This window comes from Cyanistes caeruleus, chromosome 5 (genome assembly GCF_971803275.1).
Source record: "Cyanistes caeruleus chromosome 5, bCyaCae1.hap1.1, whole genome shotgun sequence".
Lineage (NCBI taxonomy): Eukaryota > Metazoa > Chordata > Aves > Passeriformes > Paridae > Cyanistes > Cyanistes caeruleus.
Window position 1 is genome coordinate 11,292,674 of NC_141705.1, and position 20,277 is coordinate 11,312,950.

The window sequence follows — 20,277 nt, forward strand, 5'->3', positions numbered from 1 at the left end:
ACACTTCAAACTGAAAAGGACATAAAAGTCAGGTTAACTCTTATATTTCTCCCAGCTGTAAAAGAAAAGAAAGTTAAGCAGGTGAATCAGAAAATGTTCAGGTTCAAATCACAGATTAAACTGCCTAAAGTGATTTTAGCCCAAGCTTATATTTCTCATAGTATGCAGTCTGCATTCCTTCCTGTTATATATCACCAAGTGACCCATCACCTTACTTTGGTGTTTGCCATATTCTGTGTATCCTGCAGAATAAAATGCTTTGTTGTCTAATCCTAAGAAAAAAAGGAAAAGTACTGCTGTCTGTGACTTTCTCACATATTCCCCAGAACATACAGAACATGAAATAATTGATGTAAGCATGTTTTTTGAATTTCTAGTGTCAGTAAGTTTAAGTTCAAATATTATGTGATGCCCCATGGAGGCTACTGTGAGTTTGGAACCAAGTACATGTAATATTGATTTAATGGTACAAAGGATTAAAAACTTCATAAATTATTTAAATTCCTTTTCCAGAGTTTACCAGCAGTGCTAAAATAAAAACACAGGTAGGATATCCTTCCTTTTTTACATCTAAAATTTGTTTTAAGACAAGATTTACTTATATTATCAACCTGTGAAAGCTCATTTAAGACAAGACCAAGTGATATGTGAGAATTATACAACTTAGCATTTATAAACAAACATGCAGTCTCCTTTATGTTTTGACAAAGCAAAGGTGAAAACTATAAAGGTTAGCTTTACTTTGCCTTGTAAATGAAAAATTACTGACAATTCCAAATTAATTTCTTTTATTTTATTTTTTTTGGCAAAATTAAATGCTACATTTAGAGGATTTCTCAGCAAGACTGAAGTAGAGCTGGGGTGAAAGTATCTTACAGCACACTCACAATTACTTCAAAAATAGGAAACATTTAATTTGGGTTGAGAATTCAGTCTCCTTCTCATCTAGTAAGAACATATTTTATGGGAATCCTAGGGCTTCAAGTGTCTGATCAGTTTTTCAGTGCTGCCAGTTTGCAGGCAAAACCCTGATATGAGGCATTTATAGTCCGATCTACTCATTCACCCAGCTGTGTATTTTAGAAGAGAATTCAGTAAAGGACAGACATTAATTTTAGATGCACTTCAAAGGGATGAGATCAGCTGGAGTCAGATAAGCAAGCAGAGTTTTGATCCTCCACTAAACTTTGTTTGAACTTTCCCTCAAACAAAAATGCAACAGTATGTGCTGGGACACCAAGTCTCCCATAGCTCCACCACCACAGATAAAGGAAGCTGATATCTGCAGCACTTCATGCAGATCAGCATTTCCCAGAAAAGCACCATGGTAGGTCTTCACAAACCCTTTTAATAACCCTGCTTTAGCATGCTATAAAGCACAGAGGGCACACTTCAGGCATATTAATGCTGTTGCTATATCATGCTGTTCTTGCACACACTTTAAACTTTTTAAAAACAAATGTATAAATGCCTCATGAAAACAATTCTTAATCTTCAATACACTGAAAAAAAATAACAGTTTCATGCCTGTTTACCACAAAAGTAAATATTTATCTCTACTTTCTGGAAATAAAACCAAGACAAACAGTTTGCAAAGGATCGAGGCAAAGGTGGTCCCAGTGTAAGAGATGAAGTTCAGACCTTAGAAGATGAGATATGTGAGTTCACAGCAGGCCACAAATTCTGATATACATCTCTCCACTAACTAAAGCAGGCAATAAATCTATTCTGATCCTTACTAGTAGCCAGCCACTACAGAAGAAGATTTTTATAACCTATTTCTGTATTTTTTTGTGCACATTTTGTGCTTTATAATCACAGTGTCAGCTTCTATTCTATCCTCTTCCTCCTGCTCTAAATGCTTTTCTTCCTATGTCTGTCCAAACAACTTAAGCAGCTATTTCAGGTCAGAATATCTGTTGGAAGAAACTGGGACAGCTCCATGAAATCAGTGAGAGACATTTAAGTGGTCCTAGAGAAATATTTGCCATAAAATTTTACTTCACAATACAAAAGTTGCAAAAATAAACAAAAAAATCCTGAGATTACTTTTTTCTTTCATCAAGTGATATCCATTACTAAATTCAAATCTGTGAAACAGAAGCTTTTCTACACAGAATGAGCCGGTTGGACCTTCTCAGGGTTGAAAGGCTGGAATGACATCCTTTTTTGTTGTTCTTAGAAGTGTTACTATCTATTTCCTAAGATGCCTGCAGGAAAACATGTATTCTCACTTAACCGAAGGTTTTCCAAGTTACTTTGATACACAAGGATTTGACGCAGATAAATAATATTCCAACAAAAAAAACCACCAGACTAAAGCTCCAGAGATCTAGATTTAGCTCCTAGACATCCAAAAGGCTTCCTGTGTAACCTCATTAGCTTAACTGAACATTTTGTTGCTGCAAGAGCTACTCTGGTAGCAGATCAAATGTGAAAGCTTTATTGTTGCTGACTTTTTTCTTTTATTTATGCCATTTTGTTTGAAAGCTAGACCTTTCTCTTACTCTTTGCTGTATAAATACTTTGCTGTATTTCAAGTACAGTGTTGTAAGAGGTGCTGTTGAAATAACAATGGCAACCAGAACTGTGAACAGAAATCAGTATTAAAACAAAATAAAAACACTCATATGTATACCTAAGGTAATCTTTAGCACTTAAAAGAGTATCCTAATATTTCATGTTCATTAGCACATTTTATTATATTGCTTTCCTGGTATAATAGACAGAGAAATCTTTCAAATAAACATGAGTTCACCTTAGGCTACATCTTCATGGTCCACTTGGCATTTAAATTAGTGGTTGGACTTAGTGATCTCAAGTCTTTTCTAACTTTAATGATTCTATGCCCACATATATCGTTATAATGTCAAGCTGAGTTTCCTTTCTTCTACAGTCCAGTTCACAGCATGGATATTTAAGCTACTTGCCAGTCAGCTCCTAAAGCACTGCTATTTACAGTGCAATGTTGTACAGCACATAGCCACAATTTTCAGTTTTCCTCAAACAAAGAGTGATGGTTCAAGATATAACAACAAGCAGCTCAGCCATGCAACAGAAAGGTAGAAGAACAACTGGAACCAGCATAAGTGTGATATTGTGGTTATTTATAATAACAATTCTTGGTTTTGCTTTTTGTGTGAGCTGGCACAGGCAGGACGCAGGAACAACCACAAAACCACAGATGAAATGCAAGAATAAATTTATTCTCATTACCTGGCCAAGCAGAGGAGCTCTGAAGCAGCACCTGGGCAGAGACACAAGTGGGGATGCAGACACTGCAGAGCTCAGCCCACGCCAGATGATCACCCACCCAGCCTGCTGGACTGCAGGGGTTTGCACAGGCATAATTTACCACTCTGCTTAGGTCTTTGCAGCAGCAGGGCAGGGATCTCAAGCATGTTTGATACTGTGTCTCTATCACAGGCCTATGTTATCAAAATACAGATGTTCAACTTGTTCAACACAGAAAGCCAAAAAATTACTAGTGTGATGTATGTGGGTTGTTGGGACATCTGAACTGCACATCGTTTGACTGTGTTTACAGTCCTCCTCACCAACCTGCTGATATCTTCCCAAACATTTCCATTTGCTAACAGAATTTACTTAATTTCAAAACTTCTTATTTAGGCATTCATTTCTATCTATGAACTCTGGCTGTGTTTATAGGTAAGTCTTCCTGAACCCTTATATGACCACATCAAATGCAAGCTGTGGAAGGTCTGAGGCAGTCTTAGAGCACACTGTTGAATTATAGGATCTTTGACCTTCCCCACATTCCTATGAACCAATACAGCTGTTATTTCAAGAAAGGTTTAATTAATTCCTTGCACTACATTTTCCCCTTATGTTTGCTTCTCTTCATTCTCTGTCTCTATACACAAGCACAGACTGCTCCTCTTCTCTGTAAACAGCTCAGCATCATGTGAGCCTGTAAGAAAGGTGCCAGGCCCTTATTAATGAAAACCACCAAGTCTCCAAGGCAGAGACTTGAACTCAGACAAAATGTTGTGCCAAAGCACAGGATTTCACCAGCTCACAAAACCTGAAATTTACTGAATTATCTAAATTCCTGTATCACCTGACTGAACCCTTCTCTTTTGTTGTAAGAACTCCAGCAGAGAAAGGAAATGTGCTGCTGTCCTCTGGAAGAATTATTTAATTGTGAGCCACCAGTGAGGCCATGAAATACATAAAATAATGCACAGTTTCATTCTGATCACAAATATTAGAATTGACTATGCTCTTTCAAGGGCTTCATAGGAGTTTTAATTAAAATAAAGCTAGCAATGTTGTTTGCCACTTTGACTGTAACAATGAGGGATCAGTTTGTGGTTGATTTTAGCACAATTAGATTAGAGTCAAGTTGCAAAACATGTCATTTACCTGTGTGTCTCTACAAATAAAGAGCAGTGAAAAAAATGAATTTGATATCATTCCTTTTTCCTCTTATTTTCCACACACAGAGAAACAAGAAAACTTTGGAAAATGCTGACAAGCAATAATGAGAGCCCTCTAAAAAGCATTAAACAAGCCAACATCCACTGTAAAAACTGGAAGGCTTTTGCATTTAAATACCTGTTTGTTGTATGCTAGATTTCAAGGAGTTTGTTATAAAATTTTATCTTTTAAACATCAAAGGACATTATAATTACAAACATAACCCATTTCTTTTTAAAGTACTCTGTGGAGTACTACTGGCACCCTACCATAGCAATATAAGAAACTGTCTGTATTTTTTTCTTTTAACCTCAAATTCCCCAAGCTCAGTAATACTACTGAGAACATTTTCACACTTAATGGTTCTAAGAAAATAACAAAATTTGGTATCAGCTGAACACTACAACACTATTTTAGCTGAAATTAAATATTTTTTTTTTTTAAAGCACTATGGTCCTTTGAGGGTGTTTTTCTTTATCCTGGATATATGTAGAATACATATGGTATATATAATATAAAATATATATAATATAGTATAAGTAGAATCTATGTGATATTGTGTATTGTTGCTATATACATATATAGAGAAAGAAAATATCACTATGCTGAGTGTGTTGGGTCTGCACAGCAAGGTTTAGGTAGCAGGTTAGTCTGCTGGGGTGGCTTCTTTGAGACACTTCTAGAGAAGCTTTCTCACATCCTACAGCCAACACCAGCTAGCTTCAAGATGGACACGCCACCGGTCAAGGCCGAGTCAATCAGCCACTGCTGACTGGGCATTATAAATTTAAGAAGTGCACAACAGCAACTACATCAAGAGTGAAGAGCTGGGAATAGGAGAGGAACAGCCCTGCAGACACCCAGGTCAGTGCAGAAGGAGGTGCAGGAGGGGCTCCAAGTGCCAGAGCAGAGATTCCCCTGCAGCTCCCAGTGCAGCCCATGGTGAGGCAGCTGTGCCCCTACAGCCCATGGAGGTCCAGGATGAAGGAGAGATCCACCTGCAGCCCATGGAGAACCCCAAACTGGAGGAGGTGGATGTCTGAAGGAGGCTGTGACTCCATAGGAAGCCAGTGTTGGAGCAGGTTTGCTGGTAGGACTTATGATCCCACAGGGAACCCACACTGGAGCAGCCTTTTCCTGACGGGCTGCAGCCCATGGGGAGCACCCACTCTGGAGAGCTCATGGGGAACTACAGCCCATGGAAAGGACTCATGTTGGAGAAGTTCATTGAAAACTGTCTCCTGTAGGAGGGACCCCACACTGGAGCAGGGGAAGAGTGTGAGGAGGACAAAGAAGCAGAGTTATGTCTGTTGAACTGACCACAGCCCCCATTCCACATCCACCTGTGTGGCTCAGGGTGAGGAGGTAGAGAATTAGTGAGTAAAATTGAGCCCATGATGAAATGAGTGATAGAGGGAAGGTGCTGTAAGATTTGGGTTTATTTCTCACTATCCTACTCTGTTATTAATTGGCAATCAAATAAATATCCCCCAAGTCAGGTCTGTTTGGCCCATGATGGTAATTGGTGACCAATTTCTCCCTGTCCTTATCTCAACCCATGAGCTTTTTGTTATACTCTCCCTCTGCCATCCAGCTGAGGAGAGCATTGACAGAGAGAGATTGATGGGAATCTGGCATCAACCCAGGGCAAACCCACCAGAGAGACAGAGCAGTTTAGGAAACAATACATGAGAAAGGTAAAAAGCTTTAACTGACACTATTCAGTGGAAGAAAAAGCCATACAGAATTCAAATAGCATTACAATATCATTTTAACATATCATATCATATTTTTAACACTTTGGTATTTGTAGTCCTGAATTTATTAAATCATGCCAAACACTTAAATTTTATTTTCTTTTTTTTTTTAAATCTCTTTTTATTGTCTGTTTCAATGAAGAAGTTTATGCTTCAGTGACAGCTTTCAGACTATGAAGAAGAAGAATTTTTGCCCTTGTACCTAAGCCATGTCTTTTAGCTTGGAACGTTTGTACAGCAAGATCTAGTCCAAGTCCACTTCATCATTAGCATAGGAAGATTACTTAAATTATTAAAAACCTAAACAGACACTATGTTTCTTTGCATAAGATACTTATAAGATCTTTAAAGAGAACAAAATATTTGAACTTCAGCAGAACCTGACAGCCCGATCAATTTGAGTCTTAGAAAATCACCTCCTTAATCTCTTAGTTTCCAAGTGAACTGGAGATAATAATACCACCTCCTTCAAAAAAGGGAGTATCTAAAGATTGGTTAAGCATTACATAATTCATCACATTTGGTACATTACAATTATTTCCAGGTTCCTTTGATGATTTATGCTTCCTACCTGACGCCACGTGTTCCCACAGTCAGATGTTATGTACATCTCCTCTTTATACTCAACCAGCTGGGACCCCAGGTTACCTGTCACAAAAGAGGAGAAAATAAGGGTTGCATCCACATGAGCAAGAGAGATTGGATCTAGTCCTGGTGCCAGTCTGAGTGAGTTACCAGGTCAGAGCAAGACCTAAACACAGTTGAACAGCCTTACTTAATTTCTGGTAGAACCAGCAAAATCATTTAAAAACACATATGTATAATTTCAAAGTCTTCTTTTCCATTGCTAGGTTGTCCATAGGTGGAAACAGTGAGGCTTGATACTAATCCAAAACACAGAAATCAGACCAACATTTTTATTCTGTTGCTGTATGCTGAAAAATTATTATGAAACAACGTATATTGAAGATGGAAGTATGAAACATCCATAAACTCAGAAGCTTTAACCTTAACCTTAATCATATTCTGTAAAGTTACTCATATTGAACTCAAACTGTTAAATATTTTATCTTTTTAAGACTTGATGAAATGGTAGCTAGACTAGAATTTGATGGATTATGCAACATGAAAAGAGGGGATAGGACTTTTGAAAAAGAGTAAATATAAAAGAATTGAAAGCAGAATTATTTAATTTACCTAAATATTTACCAGAAAGTTACTGAATATTTTGAAAAATAGCACTGAGGAGAATTCAGGTTCCTGCAAAGTTAACAGAAGTGTTAAACTTGGGGAAGATGATAGCAGATGCAGTCCCAAATACAGAGATCTCTATCTTTTAACATGCAGTATTTCAAACAGCAAATTATTAAACCACCAGGCAGTCTAGTGTTGTAGGGGTGACTCAGTAATGGCACAATATTCTTTCTAAATTATATCCTCCTGGGGATTTTGACTTAAATATATGGTTTGCATGTTTTCACAGTAGAAATAAGATGAAAATTATCAGACACTCTTAAGCGGAAGAGACGATGAAAGAAAACACTTGAGATTCAAATAGCACTAATAAATTTCACTTGTGCATTATATAAATACCTGTTTTTTAACTACTAAACCAGATCTGTTTAAGCAGAGTGTTCTTACTGGTTCTGAAAGGTTCCCAAGAGGAACAACAATTTTGGCCCACTGCCCAAAACACACTCTCTTATTTAAAACAACAAAGTTGCATCTGCTCCACCCTTTAACAGGATAACTCTACATCATTTAACCCTAAATATATCTAAGACAGGACTGGAATATTTATATTGAATCAGGGAATTTACAGGAGTCATTTAATTCCTCCAAATTGCATCTAACAGTTCAGAAGATTCCACTTCCCATTCTTGGGCTTTTCTTAGGTTTTCATCTTTCCAACACACTGCACACTCTCATTTCTCAAATAATTCAGCACAGATTTAGTTGGTCATAGAATCATAGAATATGTTGAATTGTAAGAGACCCAGCAAGATCATTGAATCCAATTCCTGGCCCTGCACAGGACTCTCCAAAAGTCACACCATGTGCCTGAGAGCATGTCCAAACGTTTCTTGAACTCAGACCCTTTCCCTGGGGAGCCTGTTCAAAGCTCAATCACCCTCTGGGTGAAAAAAATTTTCCCTGATATCTAATTTACACCTCCCATGAATATAACCAAATGAAATAGTTCTAAAAGGAAAGCTTCACACATTAATTCAGTTATATTTTCTTCCCCAATACAGCTTTAAGATTAATCTGATCACTTGGAGGAGATATGAATGAGAAATCACTTTCTCGAGGCTGAAGGAAGGGAAGGAAGATTTGATTAACTGCATATACAAAATACACTTCTTTTTCTATTCTAACTTTCCTCTGTTATTCTTTTCACTGCTATATCACCTGCAAATGGGTATATTCTTGTGCTTCTGCAGTTAATCACAGAATGTTTTCTATAGGACAGCTGAAAACAAAAATATTTATCCTCTTGCTAGAATCTAACATACTGCTGTCAGTCTATGTTCTTCTTTACACAGATAACTTTAATGAATGTAATGTTAGTTTTTCTCCTGAAGAAATGCTGTTTACCTCTTTTCACCACTTCCTGAATCCTACTTGCATGAGAAGGTCTTAATTTTGAGCATTGCTAGGGAACTTCACTTTAAAGAATTTACTGGTAAATTGCCTTGCTAATGGAAAATTAGTCTGTAAACTAAATGGCATCTACTTGTGCTTCATTAAAAAGCCTTTCCTATCCAGCTGATTTAGTAATGATATTAGCAACAGTGCTGTAATTGCAGCTCTGTTAAAAGACAGACATTACTTCTCCTAGCTCTCATTTTACCTTTACTGTCTTGGTAGAAGAGCAAAAAGAGTGGGTGGGCTCAGTTATAATTCCAGAGACTTTTTATTCTCCCTAAACAACAACTGATGCCAACAGGAACAGAATCTGGGACACTGCTTTGGGAAAAAGGACTTCAGTGATATTTGACCTTTGAATGGGCCAAGGGTGGAAGCCCAGAAGCGGTGCATGCAGGACCTGCTGGTTGCTGACACAACGTTCAATAGTGTCATTAATGAAGGCTGTCATTCTCATTACTTCCAGATTTTTTGGAACACACAATTATATGACATAATTTTGTAAACTTTATAAAATGAAGTCTTGAAGCTGACAAAAAAACCCCAAAAAACAACTAAAACACCTGTCTGTAAGGAAAGATAAAACTTCTCAGTGCGCCTGGAGTTTGCTCTGTGGGTACTGCAGACCATGGCTTTCTGAAAAAGAGAGTCAGTGGATTCAGAAAGAAAAAGCAGGCAAAAGAAGGAAAGCTGCAGCACCAGGGGAGACAGGCAGGCTCCTGCAAAGTGCAGTGGGAAGCACCCATGCAGCCAGATCCGAGATGTGACAGAAGGAAATTTCCACAGGAACACATAGTGACGCATAAGTTTTATAAGCCACAGAAAAGCCACTCTGAAAGCTGTTAGCCTGAAAAAGTAGAACTGGAATAAAACCAAGTCCTTCAAAGATCTAAGTGAACTTTCCCCCACTTTTATTAGCAAACCTTTCTATTTAACATATGTGACAAAAGAGCTATGAGTGCTCTCTAGTTAAAAAGCTACATTGTTTTAACTGTATTTTTCAATATGCTAATAAAAAAAATAACTTCAAAGATTTGGAGCATTTGTTCTTTTTGAGATTTAAAATAAAGTGCATAATTTTATGCTCCAGCTACCTTGCAAAGTGTTGTGTTACTGGATAAACCAGCTAACTTAATACAGTGCATGTAATGGCACCTCATAAACCCCTTCACAACAGCTCCAATTGGCATCAAATGAAATGTAAAAAATCCTGACATTAATAACACTGCAAACAAACAACTGCAAAGCCACAGCAGCACTCAAAGTAGAACTGAGAAATTCTGAACCTTTCCATGACATATCTGAATTGTGAAACATGTTTGTGGTAAGTGTGGCAGCCAAGAACACGTGAGCATCACTGACATAGTGATCAAGTGACACAAGAAGGTGAGAAAGAAACAATTATGCTCAGCCAACAGTGTTTAAGTACCATTCCCACCATGTCCTGAAGTGTTTGGACTCTACCACATCCCCCAAATATCAGTGTGTTACTTTGCCTGGTGGGCCAAAACAAAAACTGTGCTTCTTATTACAGCTGTAAATATCAGCAGTAACTCCTCAGGTGTGCCACTACAGCACAGAAACTTTGCTATCATTTTAGTGGGTCTGTGTTAGATCTCAGAATCTGTCTGGGGGGGAAGTAAATGCAATCTAATACACTGAAGGCAACTCAGGTTCATACTGAAAAAGTTACTGCCACTGGAATGGGTAAGCAGCTGCAGGCATGCGCTGTTTTGGGCTGTGGCAGAGTCAATTTTCTTCACAGCACCTGGTACCTGGCTGTGTTTTGGACTTGTACTGAAAAGGGTGTTGATGACAATACAAAGATGTTTTCAGTATTGTTGGGCAATGCTTACACAGAGTCAAGGCCTTTTCTGCTCCTCACCCCACTTCACTAGTGAGGAGATGGAGGGATTGGAAATTCCAACACACACACAAGGAATTGGAAATGGGCACAGCTGGGGATATTCCAGGCCCTATGTCATCATATTCAGCAATAAACTGAGGAAGAGGTTGGTTCAGGGACATTGCTCAGGGACACGCTGGCCACCAGGCGGTTGGAGGTGAGCAACTGTTTTCATTTACATCACTTCTGTGTCTTGGGTTTCATTTCTCTCTGTCCTTTTTCTTTTTGTTACAGTTTATCATTATTATTTTATTAAGCTGCTCTTATCTCCATCTGTGAGTTTCCTCACTTTTATCCTCCCAATTCCCTTCCCTCATCCTCCTGGAGGGGAAGTGAGCAAGGAGCTGTGTGATGCTTAGTTGCTGGCTGGACTTAAACCATGCCAAGGCTCTATTAGCCACAGCTACAAATGGTACTATTCTAACATGACTTCTGATCTGAGTGCCCTGGAAACTCCTCTGACACATGACACAGAGTGTTTACCATCCAGTTTCATTAAGTTTTGTTTGTAATACAGAAATTTCTCAAGTTTGTCTTACAATATTTTGTATTCTCTTTGTAACTAAATGATTCTCATATGTGTGTTTCCTCCAAAGCCTGGGGCATGATATACACCTGAATTGTCCTTAAACACTCTCCCAAAGGCTCTTGCCACCTTCACAGCCAGGATACTGAGCTAGATGGACTCAGCCTGAGTCAGTTTTGCTCTGCTGTTTTGTTCTGACACTGATTCTATTCAGGAAGAAAAACAAAACACTTTGGCCTGCATTTTTCAGTTTTTGATTAAGAAGAGCCATTTTTCATTTCCGTTATTTGAATTCTTAGAAACCTTTTCAATCAGTGCTTAGGACACATGAAATCTTCTTTTGCTTTTTCACTTGTCCCAAGTAAAGGCTGATTTTAAATAACTGCATAAATCCATGTGTTCCATCCTTGCAAGGGTGCCAGTTCCAAGATCTAGAATACAGAGGCACTAAGTACTGTACAACATAGTTCTCCAAGCTTTCTGTAACTCTGCACATGACAGTTTAGCAGCTGGGAGCACAGGGATGTGAAAGAAAACAATGTTTTATGTCTGGTGGCCAGCAAAGTTCTCTGGAAAGGTGGTATAGCTATGAGAAACACAATAGAGATCTCAAGAAAGTCAGGCATTTTGTCAGGTTCTTACTGGGTCACAAAAAATATGGAAGATTACTTCATTTAAAATTTACCATCAATTTACATGTTTTAAGTGTTCATTATCACCGTGTTTACCCATATTTTTATGTGTGACTTTGAACACGTTTACAGTAAGAAGAAATAATCCCCATATGCAATGCTTAGATAATCCTTCTAATATGGAAAATCTTTTCCAGTCACTTAAATTTAGCATACAGGCAGACACCTACTCCAAAAAGAAAGATGTGCCTTGCCTGGATTACTAGTAATTAATACAGTTGTAAGATGCCTTCAGGCCATGCACAATGAGTTAAAATTTCATGGTTTGCAATCTTGAAGCCACAGTATAGAACAAACATACAACCAATTTGTATTTAAATCTCCCAGACACATAGTTTTGCCTGGCAAGCTGAAGATGTGCTCAGATGAGGGGGTAGGAATTGAGGAATGTAACAAAAATTTAAAGGAATTTCAGGATGTTTACTCCAAAATGTACTGGGAAATGGTCAATCATCTCCCTGTTCCCTTATCCTTTTTTTATAGAGGCATCCTAGTATGTTATGTCTGTGAAAAACGACAGAAATTCATCACAATGTATGCAATTATATTTGGCCCTGATATGACAAAAAGTAAACAGAGCTTTTCCAGCACTTCCTCAATTTGTGTGAATGTGCAGAATTTACTGCTTGCTTGATTTGCCATCTGGATTGGAAGCTAAGCAGGCAATTATTGTAAACTAGCACCTGAAAAAGCTACACTTCTCTAAACATTTTTCATAGAAAAGTCCTTAGCAAGTTTATAGTAAAAATTTACACATCAATTGACACACATTTCATAGCTGATGCTGTGAGAAATAGAAGTCGTTGCCAAGATTAAAATGCACAAAAATCAAATGTAAATGCAAAATCCTATTGCATTTCTTAAAGAGAGCAAAGCAGTTATTTAAAATACCACTTTCATATGCAGCTACAAAATTTAATATTCTGCCTGAACAATTTATATATATAGACATAAGCTAAAAATATGCATTCCTGAGAACTATTTATGCAAGTTTGACAGAGTAGGATTTTTATTTGTAAACATGAGTTTTAAAAAAATGCAATTTTAACATCTTATTAAAGATGTTAAATTTTCCCAATTTTCTAGGTGTTAATGCAGTTCACCATTTAATTATTCCCTTTTTAAAATTAAAAGAATATTCAGTAGTCTCTGATATCTGATTTTTCCAACACTTTCCATATCAAAACTGTACTTAAGTCACAGAATAGCTTTTCCATTACCACAACCAGCTGTGTTGTATAAGCTTCCTAGAAACAATCCAAAATCCACTTTTTATTAGGGCTATTTATTTATTTTTTTTAACATTTTTGATCGATAGGGCTCTTATGCTTAGAAACCATATTTCCAGTTCTTATCCACTTGTTCACATCACTTGTTTCTGCACTATGGTTACACTTCCAGGGGGAAGAAATAAATCATATGCTTTATTGTTCTTCAGTTTTCCAGCTAATGGGGGTTTTCTTGTAAATATTTTCTATTTCCATCAACTGCCAAAGAGGCCTTCTTAGCACCTGCTCACTGGTCCTGAAAATTGATTATCAGAATTGTACACAGTCGTATTAGTAATGTCACTGTACAGTATTTTGCCAGTGTATTAATATTTCCCTCTCTCTGTTGGCAATTATTTACCTAATTCATCCTGAGAATAATTTTGCTTTTTCACAGCACAAGGCACTGATGATTCCTAGACATGCTGATCAACTGACATTCACGGATCTTTATCATCTTCAGTCATTTCCAGGAGATGTGCTCTCCCTAAATCTAAGTAAAATTCCAATAGTGTGTGATGCAGCCCAAATAATCTCATTCCTGAATGTACTAAGAACATAATATTTATGTTGATTTCTGTAGGATTATCAGTTTCAAGGATCAGGCCAAAGGAAATTCAAGCTCACTCTATGTAAAGTATTTCTGATAAAGTGTAAGTTTACAAGGCCATCAGGTTTGCCAGATAGGACTGAACACATGCAATGAATCCAGATGACCTGGGCATCCAAATAATGAAAATGCAAGTCAAAATCAGAGCTGACTCAGGTCATCTTTTGGCAAGGGGATGCAGTTGCTCTGTAGTATTTTTAAGGCTCCAAAATAGATCCCTTTGCTCTGTTTCCAGCTACAAAAGTTTTTCTTCTACCAGAAAAAGGACACACTGCATTCTCTTGAGCAAATTTTTCCCACTTTCACACCACCCCTCCCAACTTTTTAGGTAGCTAAAAGTGGGGTGTCTTGCAACTGAGCAAGGGTGCCTTCTACCATTCCTATTACATTACTGCTTGCCCCACAAGCAAGTCAAATGTAATCCTGATCACATTGAGGAAAGCTGTTGACAAGTTCTTTACCTAGCAGAGTAAGACAATGTCACAGTGATAAAATGTCACCCCATTCTAGAAAGGAATTAAGGGAAAAATAGTCTTCTACAACCGGCCCTCCCTAACGTAGTCTCAGAGAACAGTGCACATAAAAAACATCTATAAGCCCCAAACAAACAAAAACAACCTAATATCTCAACAAATATCTGTTCAACATATCAGATTATACTGCAAAGAGAAAGAAAAATGAAATAGGTATAATTGACTAATTAAATCTCACTGCTTAATTTGCTACTGGAAGGCATTTAAGCATGATATGATGAGGCTAAAATTAAGAACCTACATTTTGAGTGCTTTTATGAAAAAAGAAAACATTTGAAATGGAAGATATTTTTTGAAACATATGAGTTCATAAAGTTTGACCTGAACACATATTAGGAGTCTATCTACAAGGGCGCTGTGTAAAATCTTAGTCTCATTTGTATCAATAAAAACATAGCAGCATTTCACCAGGTAGGTCTGTCTCCAGTAAAATACTTTAAACTCCCTTTACATAACAGAAAGACTTGAAGTCTTCAGTTATATTGAAGATTACCAGTACTGGCAGTTGACACTCTCTTTAAACCCCAGATATTCTCACCTTGACATTCTCAGGGAACGTTCAACTTAGTAAGCTGTTTGTCAGAGACTAGTGTAATATAAAGTAGAAGCCATTATTAATTAAAAACAGATACACTTTTATGAAAAAAGAAGCCTACATGTGTGCATTTCATCTAAACATTATCCATAACATAAGAATAAAATAATACAATTTTAGAAAGCTCTTAGAATCATTAACATTTAGACAATTTTGAAACAAAGAAACAGGAGATAAATAAAATTAATATATGGATTACAAAGATACAAAGCAAAACTGACTTATGTTAATATTTTTCTTGATGACTGCTCAACACTGCAATGGAATTTCCTTTATTAAATTCCATTTCATTCTGACATGACTCCATATGTAAGCTATAATGGAGAAACCACAACCAACATTATTCCAAACACAGCGATACATTTGCGTCTTCCAATTCATCTCTCTTTAGGCAGAAATGAATTAATAAAAATTACAAGACAAATTATCTATATCCAGACTTAAAGAACAAAGGCTTGACCACTATTTCCATCTGTTCTTCTGGGTTATTCATGATGCTGGAGGGCTTACACATCACTTCCAGAGAAAAAGAGTGCAGGACATGTCCTTCAGCCACCACCCCACTTCCAGAGCACACTAATGGGGAAAGAGGTGCTGCACAGCACAGCAGGGCATGATGTGCCCAGGTGACTGATACAGGTCTGTCTGAGACACAACTCCAGGCCTTCCATTAACCTGTATTGAATTGTTTTATCAAAAGATTCCATAAAGGATCATTCTGCAGGAAAGACTTATTTTGGCAATATTTGTAGCATGGTGTTCTTACAAATCCAAAGACTAGATCCACAAAGAACCCCTGCCACATTTCAGGTCTTGAAAAGTCAAGTCATGCACTTACCTGCCCCCATTATGAGCCCTGGTGCAGTGTCCTTGGTGTGCACGGTGCCTGACACATAGGGATTGTCTGCCCACCGGAGATGGAGGTGAAGGTAACAATCAGGCTTGTGGGGGTAGAAGCAGAGAACAGGTTTTAAAAATCACTATCAGTTATGCTCCTACAATAAATGAGAGCCCAGACAGGGAGCAGCTTCAGCAATGTATGTCTTCATAAAGAAAAAGAATGGCTGCTTCCCATGGAGCAAAATTCCAGCCTGAAGTATCAGTCTTCACTTTATGACAAGAATCTCTGGTGATGTCTGCATAGTGTGCCACTGTCTCAACAGAAAGATTTCCAAACTCAAAGAAGTCAGCATTAACACCCTTTCTGACAGAATAATTGCTTTAAAATTTTAACTAACAGTAACAAGTACTGCATGTTTCTGGGACCCAGGCAAATGGCAAAATTATGACTAAAAACAATTGTTTGGGCTGAAGTTCCACATAAAAAGTGGTATGAAGAATAGCATAATGACTTTAGGACACATCATGTCTCCTTGCTAAGAAGCTCACTGTTTCTTGCCCTTTGTGCAGTGCACTCAAAGGCCATGTTGTTCACAGCAATGTGACCAGGAGCTTCAGCAGGAGCCAGCTGCCAGCACTGCCTGGGAGCTGCTGCCACTGCAGTCGTTCCACTCATCTCAGATTGCACCCAGCCCTGCAGGCTGGAACCTTGCAGCACAGCCTTGAACTCTTCAAAAGGGAACCAGCAGCTCCAGCCCTCCACTTCTGCCATGTGGAGAGGGAGTAAAGCTCTGGCAGTGGCAGGACTACAAGCATTTATTTTGCCAGCCAATGCAGAGCTTTGAGTCCCCAGAAGCAGAGAGTCAGTAAGAAAAAGACAAGGTTTTCAGCACAGCCTTGCAAATAACAAAATACTGTGGGCACTTGGGACATCTAAACAAACAGAAATAATATCATCTTACAAAAAGAAAGGAATATTTTATGCAAGTTACCATGGTATTTATTTTCAAGCAACTGTCAGGAGTTCCCTTTAACAGGGGACCAAGTGTTACCTTGGTTTATTATGAAAAAAAATATGAAAAGATAAAAGAAAATAAAAGAAAGATAAAAGATATAAAAGAAAGAAAAAAAAAAATATTGGCAATCTCTGTTTGAATCATGATTTGCTCAATATATCCAGACACAAATGACTGACATGATTATTCTGAACTGGGTTGTGTGGTTGACACACGAGAAATGTGTCCTCTTTGTGTCAAAGTAATCTCAAATGTGAAATGCAGTGCAACAGAAAGCCTTGACTACTCACTGTACACAATGACTGGACTAAGAGCCTGTGGAACACAGCTCATGCAATGCAAGTGCATTTGCCTGCTAGTTTGGCTGGTAAACTCAGCACAAAACTCTCAGGCTGTTGGAACTACTGCACATCCTACCATGCAGATAATTCTTACACACTTTAGAGGGAGGATACACCAAAAAGAGCCACTTACAGGTTTGCAGTTCGTCGGTTTGCCATTCATATCGATGTCTGGAGGGTTTAGAAAATCCCAGTCACGGCCTTTGTTGTAGGTTATCAGAGTTGTAACCTTCCCATCAATTTTCTGGTTGGCCAAAAAGACTCCTTTTACACCTCTGACCTGAAGCATAGAGAAGAAAAGTTAATATCCAGCACATACACATTTTTTTCAACAAGGATTATCCCTGATTAGCTGCTCTATTGTGGCTCTGAACTGTGTATCTCAGGTAGTTTCTCCTGGAAACTGAAAGGGAAGTGGATGATACCTGAAAAAAAATATGAGGAAGGCAAAAAGATCAGAGGAAAGGGAGAAAAGGGGAAGGCAAGGGCAATTACAAACCAATTTTTATTTCTAAATATATTTAAAAAGGATATGCAGTTCTCTCCATGTCAGAAGGCTAACCAAATTACACATTTAATATAGCAAAACACAATAGTTTATATAGTTTATCGTAATAAAAATTATGATAGCATGGCCTCACCATTAAAATTTCACTTCTGCATTTTCTTTAAATATGGACATCTTTAAAATGCTATTCTACAAATGATGTAAGCAATTTTTAACAACCATCTAACTTTTACACTGAATTTCTGTGCACATATTATAGAAATATCACACAAATAGGTTACAATAACACAATACAGTGTCATGTCCTTTAAAATAACACTGAATTGGGAAGCACTCTTGTCCTCTGCAGGAAATAAATACAGGCAGATGATATGTGGAAGAAACATTGAGGGCTGAATCACCCTCTCAAGCATCTGAAATGCTTCCCCACTCGTTTAGCCACCCTTCACCTGTTTAACCTCTGGAGAAAAAAATAACAAAAAAATTACCCTCTTCTCTTGGCCTGTTATTTCAAAACAACCTGTATTAGAAAATTATTACAACTCAAAGTGTAAAAGTTAATGGGTATAATTTTAGAAGAAACCTGACAGTAATTATACCTCAATACGTTTAGTTCTAGACCTAGCATTTACATTATTAACATAGTAATGTATATTCCACCCAAGGGCATGAGATAAGATCTTCTATTAAAAGTGAAGATTTTCTTAAAAACGCTCTTGTTTCCCTTGCCATTATTTAGGAGACTTCCTGAATTTTTGGATGGACAACACATATAAACTGATATACATTCCCAGCACAGTAGAGCTTTCTCATCTCCTTGGGTGCTGATTCTTGACAAAACTGAACCTTTCACTACAAATAAACACACAAGACAGCCAGCTTTTTGAATGATCAGAAATACTTACCTCCTGATAACATGATGAACTTCTGAACTTTTATTTTTCATTTGAAATATTTACTGTTCCCTTCTTTTTCCAACTGGTAGTTATTAGCTCAATTTAACATTCATTTAGCAGAAGCCTGCATTGAAGGTAGAAAGAAGGCATCCCTACCAGGAGGCTACAGATTTGATACTCACTGTTTATAAATATGGGAAGGAACTGATCCAAATCTACAGAGAATAAGAATGATCTGTTGGTTATGGTAACAGCCTAGAACTTGGAAGTATATATATAAGTTTATATTTTAAAAATCTATAAACATTTAATACTCTACTCCCTCATGAGCTCCTTCTTTCTTAAATCCCATGTGTATGAGGTTGGGTTACTTATCCAGGATGCTGAAAGCTCAGAACCACCTCCAAGTCAAACATACCATAAAAGTCAACTATGTTGCAGTGCAGGTGAGAAAAGGAAAGGAAAAAAAGAAATGATGAACCTGCTTTCTTTACTTTCAAAGTTTTTTAATCTTGGGCATTTTTTACATTGTCTACCTTAGAAAGACAGCTCAGCCATGAGAAGCCTGGCAGTTCAAATATTTACGTGGGAAGGCAGACTTAGGGTAAAATTTCGGTGCATGTCTTTCTTCCAGTGAACACAGTATTAAATATTTAAACAATAATTAGATCAGGGACTGCAACTGAGGTTTCCCTCTTCATTTGTGGATGGTAAAACCAGTGCTGCATCATGATTATTTTTGTTTCTCCTCTCTTTCCCCTCCCCACCCCCTCATTTAATGAATATTTAATAATTCCATATAATCATCAAATGGGAGTCAGGCTAAAATTTTTCTCCATTCCCACTCCCATCTCTAATCTAACTAAGCTCTAGGGTAACTTTTCCTCTCTAGAATATGGGACACTAGTGTTTGAATCTATCAAACATTGAAAGGTTATGAAAACACTTTTTCCAGTGTCTCAGTTAACTTCTCTCACTGCTGCTTTAAAAGATAAAAACCGACCAGCACTTCACAGCAGTTGTATTTTGAATGAAAGGCATAAACCCTGCTTGAAATAATAAATAGGTTTCAGGCATCTATCTTCAGAGCAAGTTCAGAAATATCATGTTCAGAGTGCTGCATTTGCCTAAAACCCAGTAACTAACACAAAATTACATTGTGTAAAAAACAACATTTTTAAAACATCCCACCCCTGCTGTAGCATTTTCCATTTAATTTGTCCTGTGCAAATACAAATACACACCTGACTCTGTAGATACTGGAAATTAAGTGTGTCAAATCTACCTCCTGGATTGGACCATGATGCCAAGACAAGGCACAAAAATTCTTCTGTACATACTACTCCTTGACTTAGTTCCCTAATCTCAAATTGCAAGTTAAGTACCTTTATATCAAGAAAGGAAAATATTCACATTGATAATAAGTTGCTGAACATGAGGAAATTCTAAGCACCTTTCCACTGATTTTTTTGAACTTTGAGCTTAGTTCTCAGAGTACCTATTTTCTTAAACAGTTTAGGGGATAAATGTTCCCCAGTACTCTTAGAGAAGCACTTTGTACCTTATAAAATTATTTTCTGAGATTTTCTGCTATTACTTATTAATAGTTCCTTGTCACATTTCTGATATTCCATACCAAAAACATTCTGTTTAGTTGGTAGCAAGAAACACAGTTCAGATGGTCCCACAGTATTTATCAG

General features: G+C 37.5%; 1 protein-coding gene across 8 annotated transcripts in view; it reads right to left on the bottom strand.

Moving 5' to 3' along the window:
* Window positions 1-20,277, bottom strand: part of SORCS2 (sortilin related VPS10 domain containing receptor 2) — a 568,270-nt gene that overhangs the window by 53,406 nt on the left and 494,587 nt on the right. For all 8 annotated transcript variants that reach the window (XM_086891222.1, XM_086891220.1, XM_086891217.1 and 5 more), the window contains 3 exons: window positions 17,307-17,453; window positions 15,815-15,917; window positions 6,769-6,845 (listed from right to left, as the gene is read on the bottom strand). In XM_086891222.1, coding sequence (XP_086747348.1) covers window positions 6,769-6,845; window positions 15,815-15,917; window positions 17,307-17,453 — 327 coding nt within the window. The remainder of the gene's footprint in view (window positions 1-6,768; window positions 6,846-15,814; window positions 15,918-17,306; window positions 17,454-20,277) is intronic.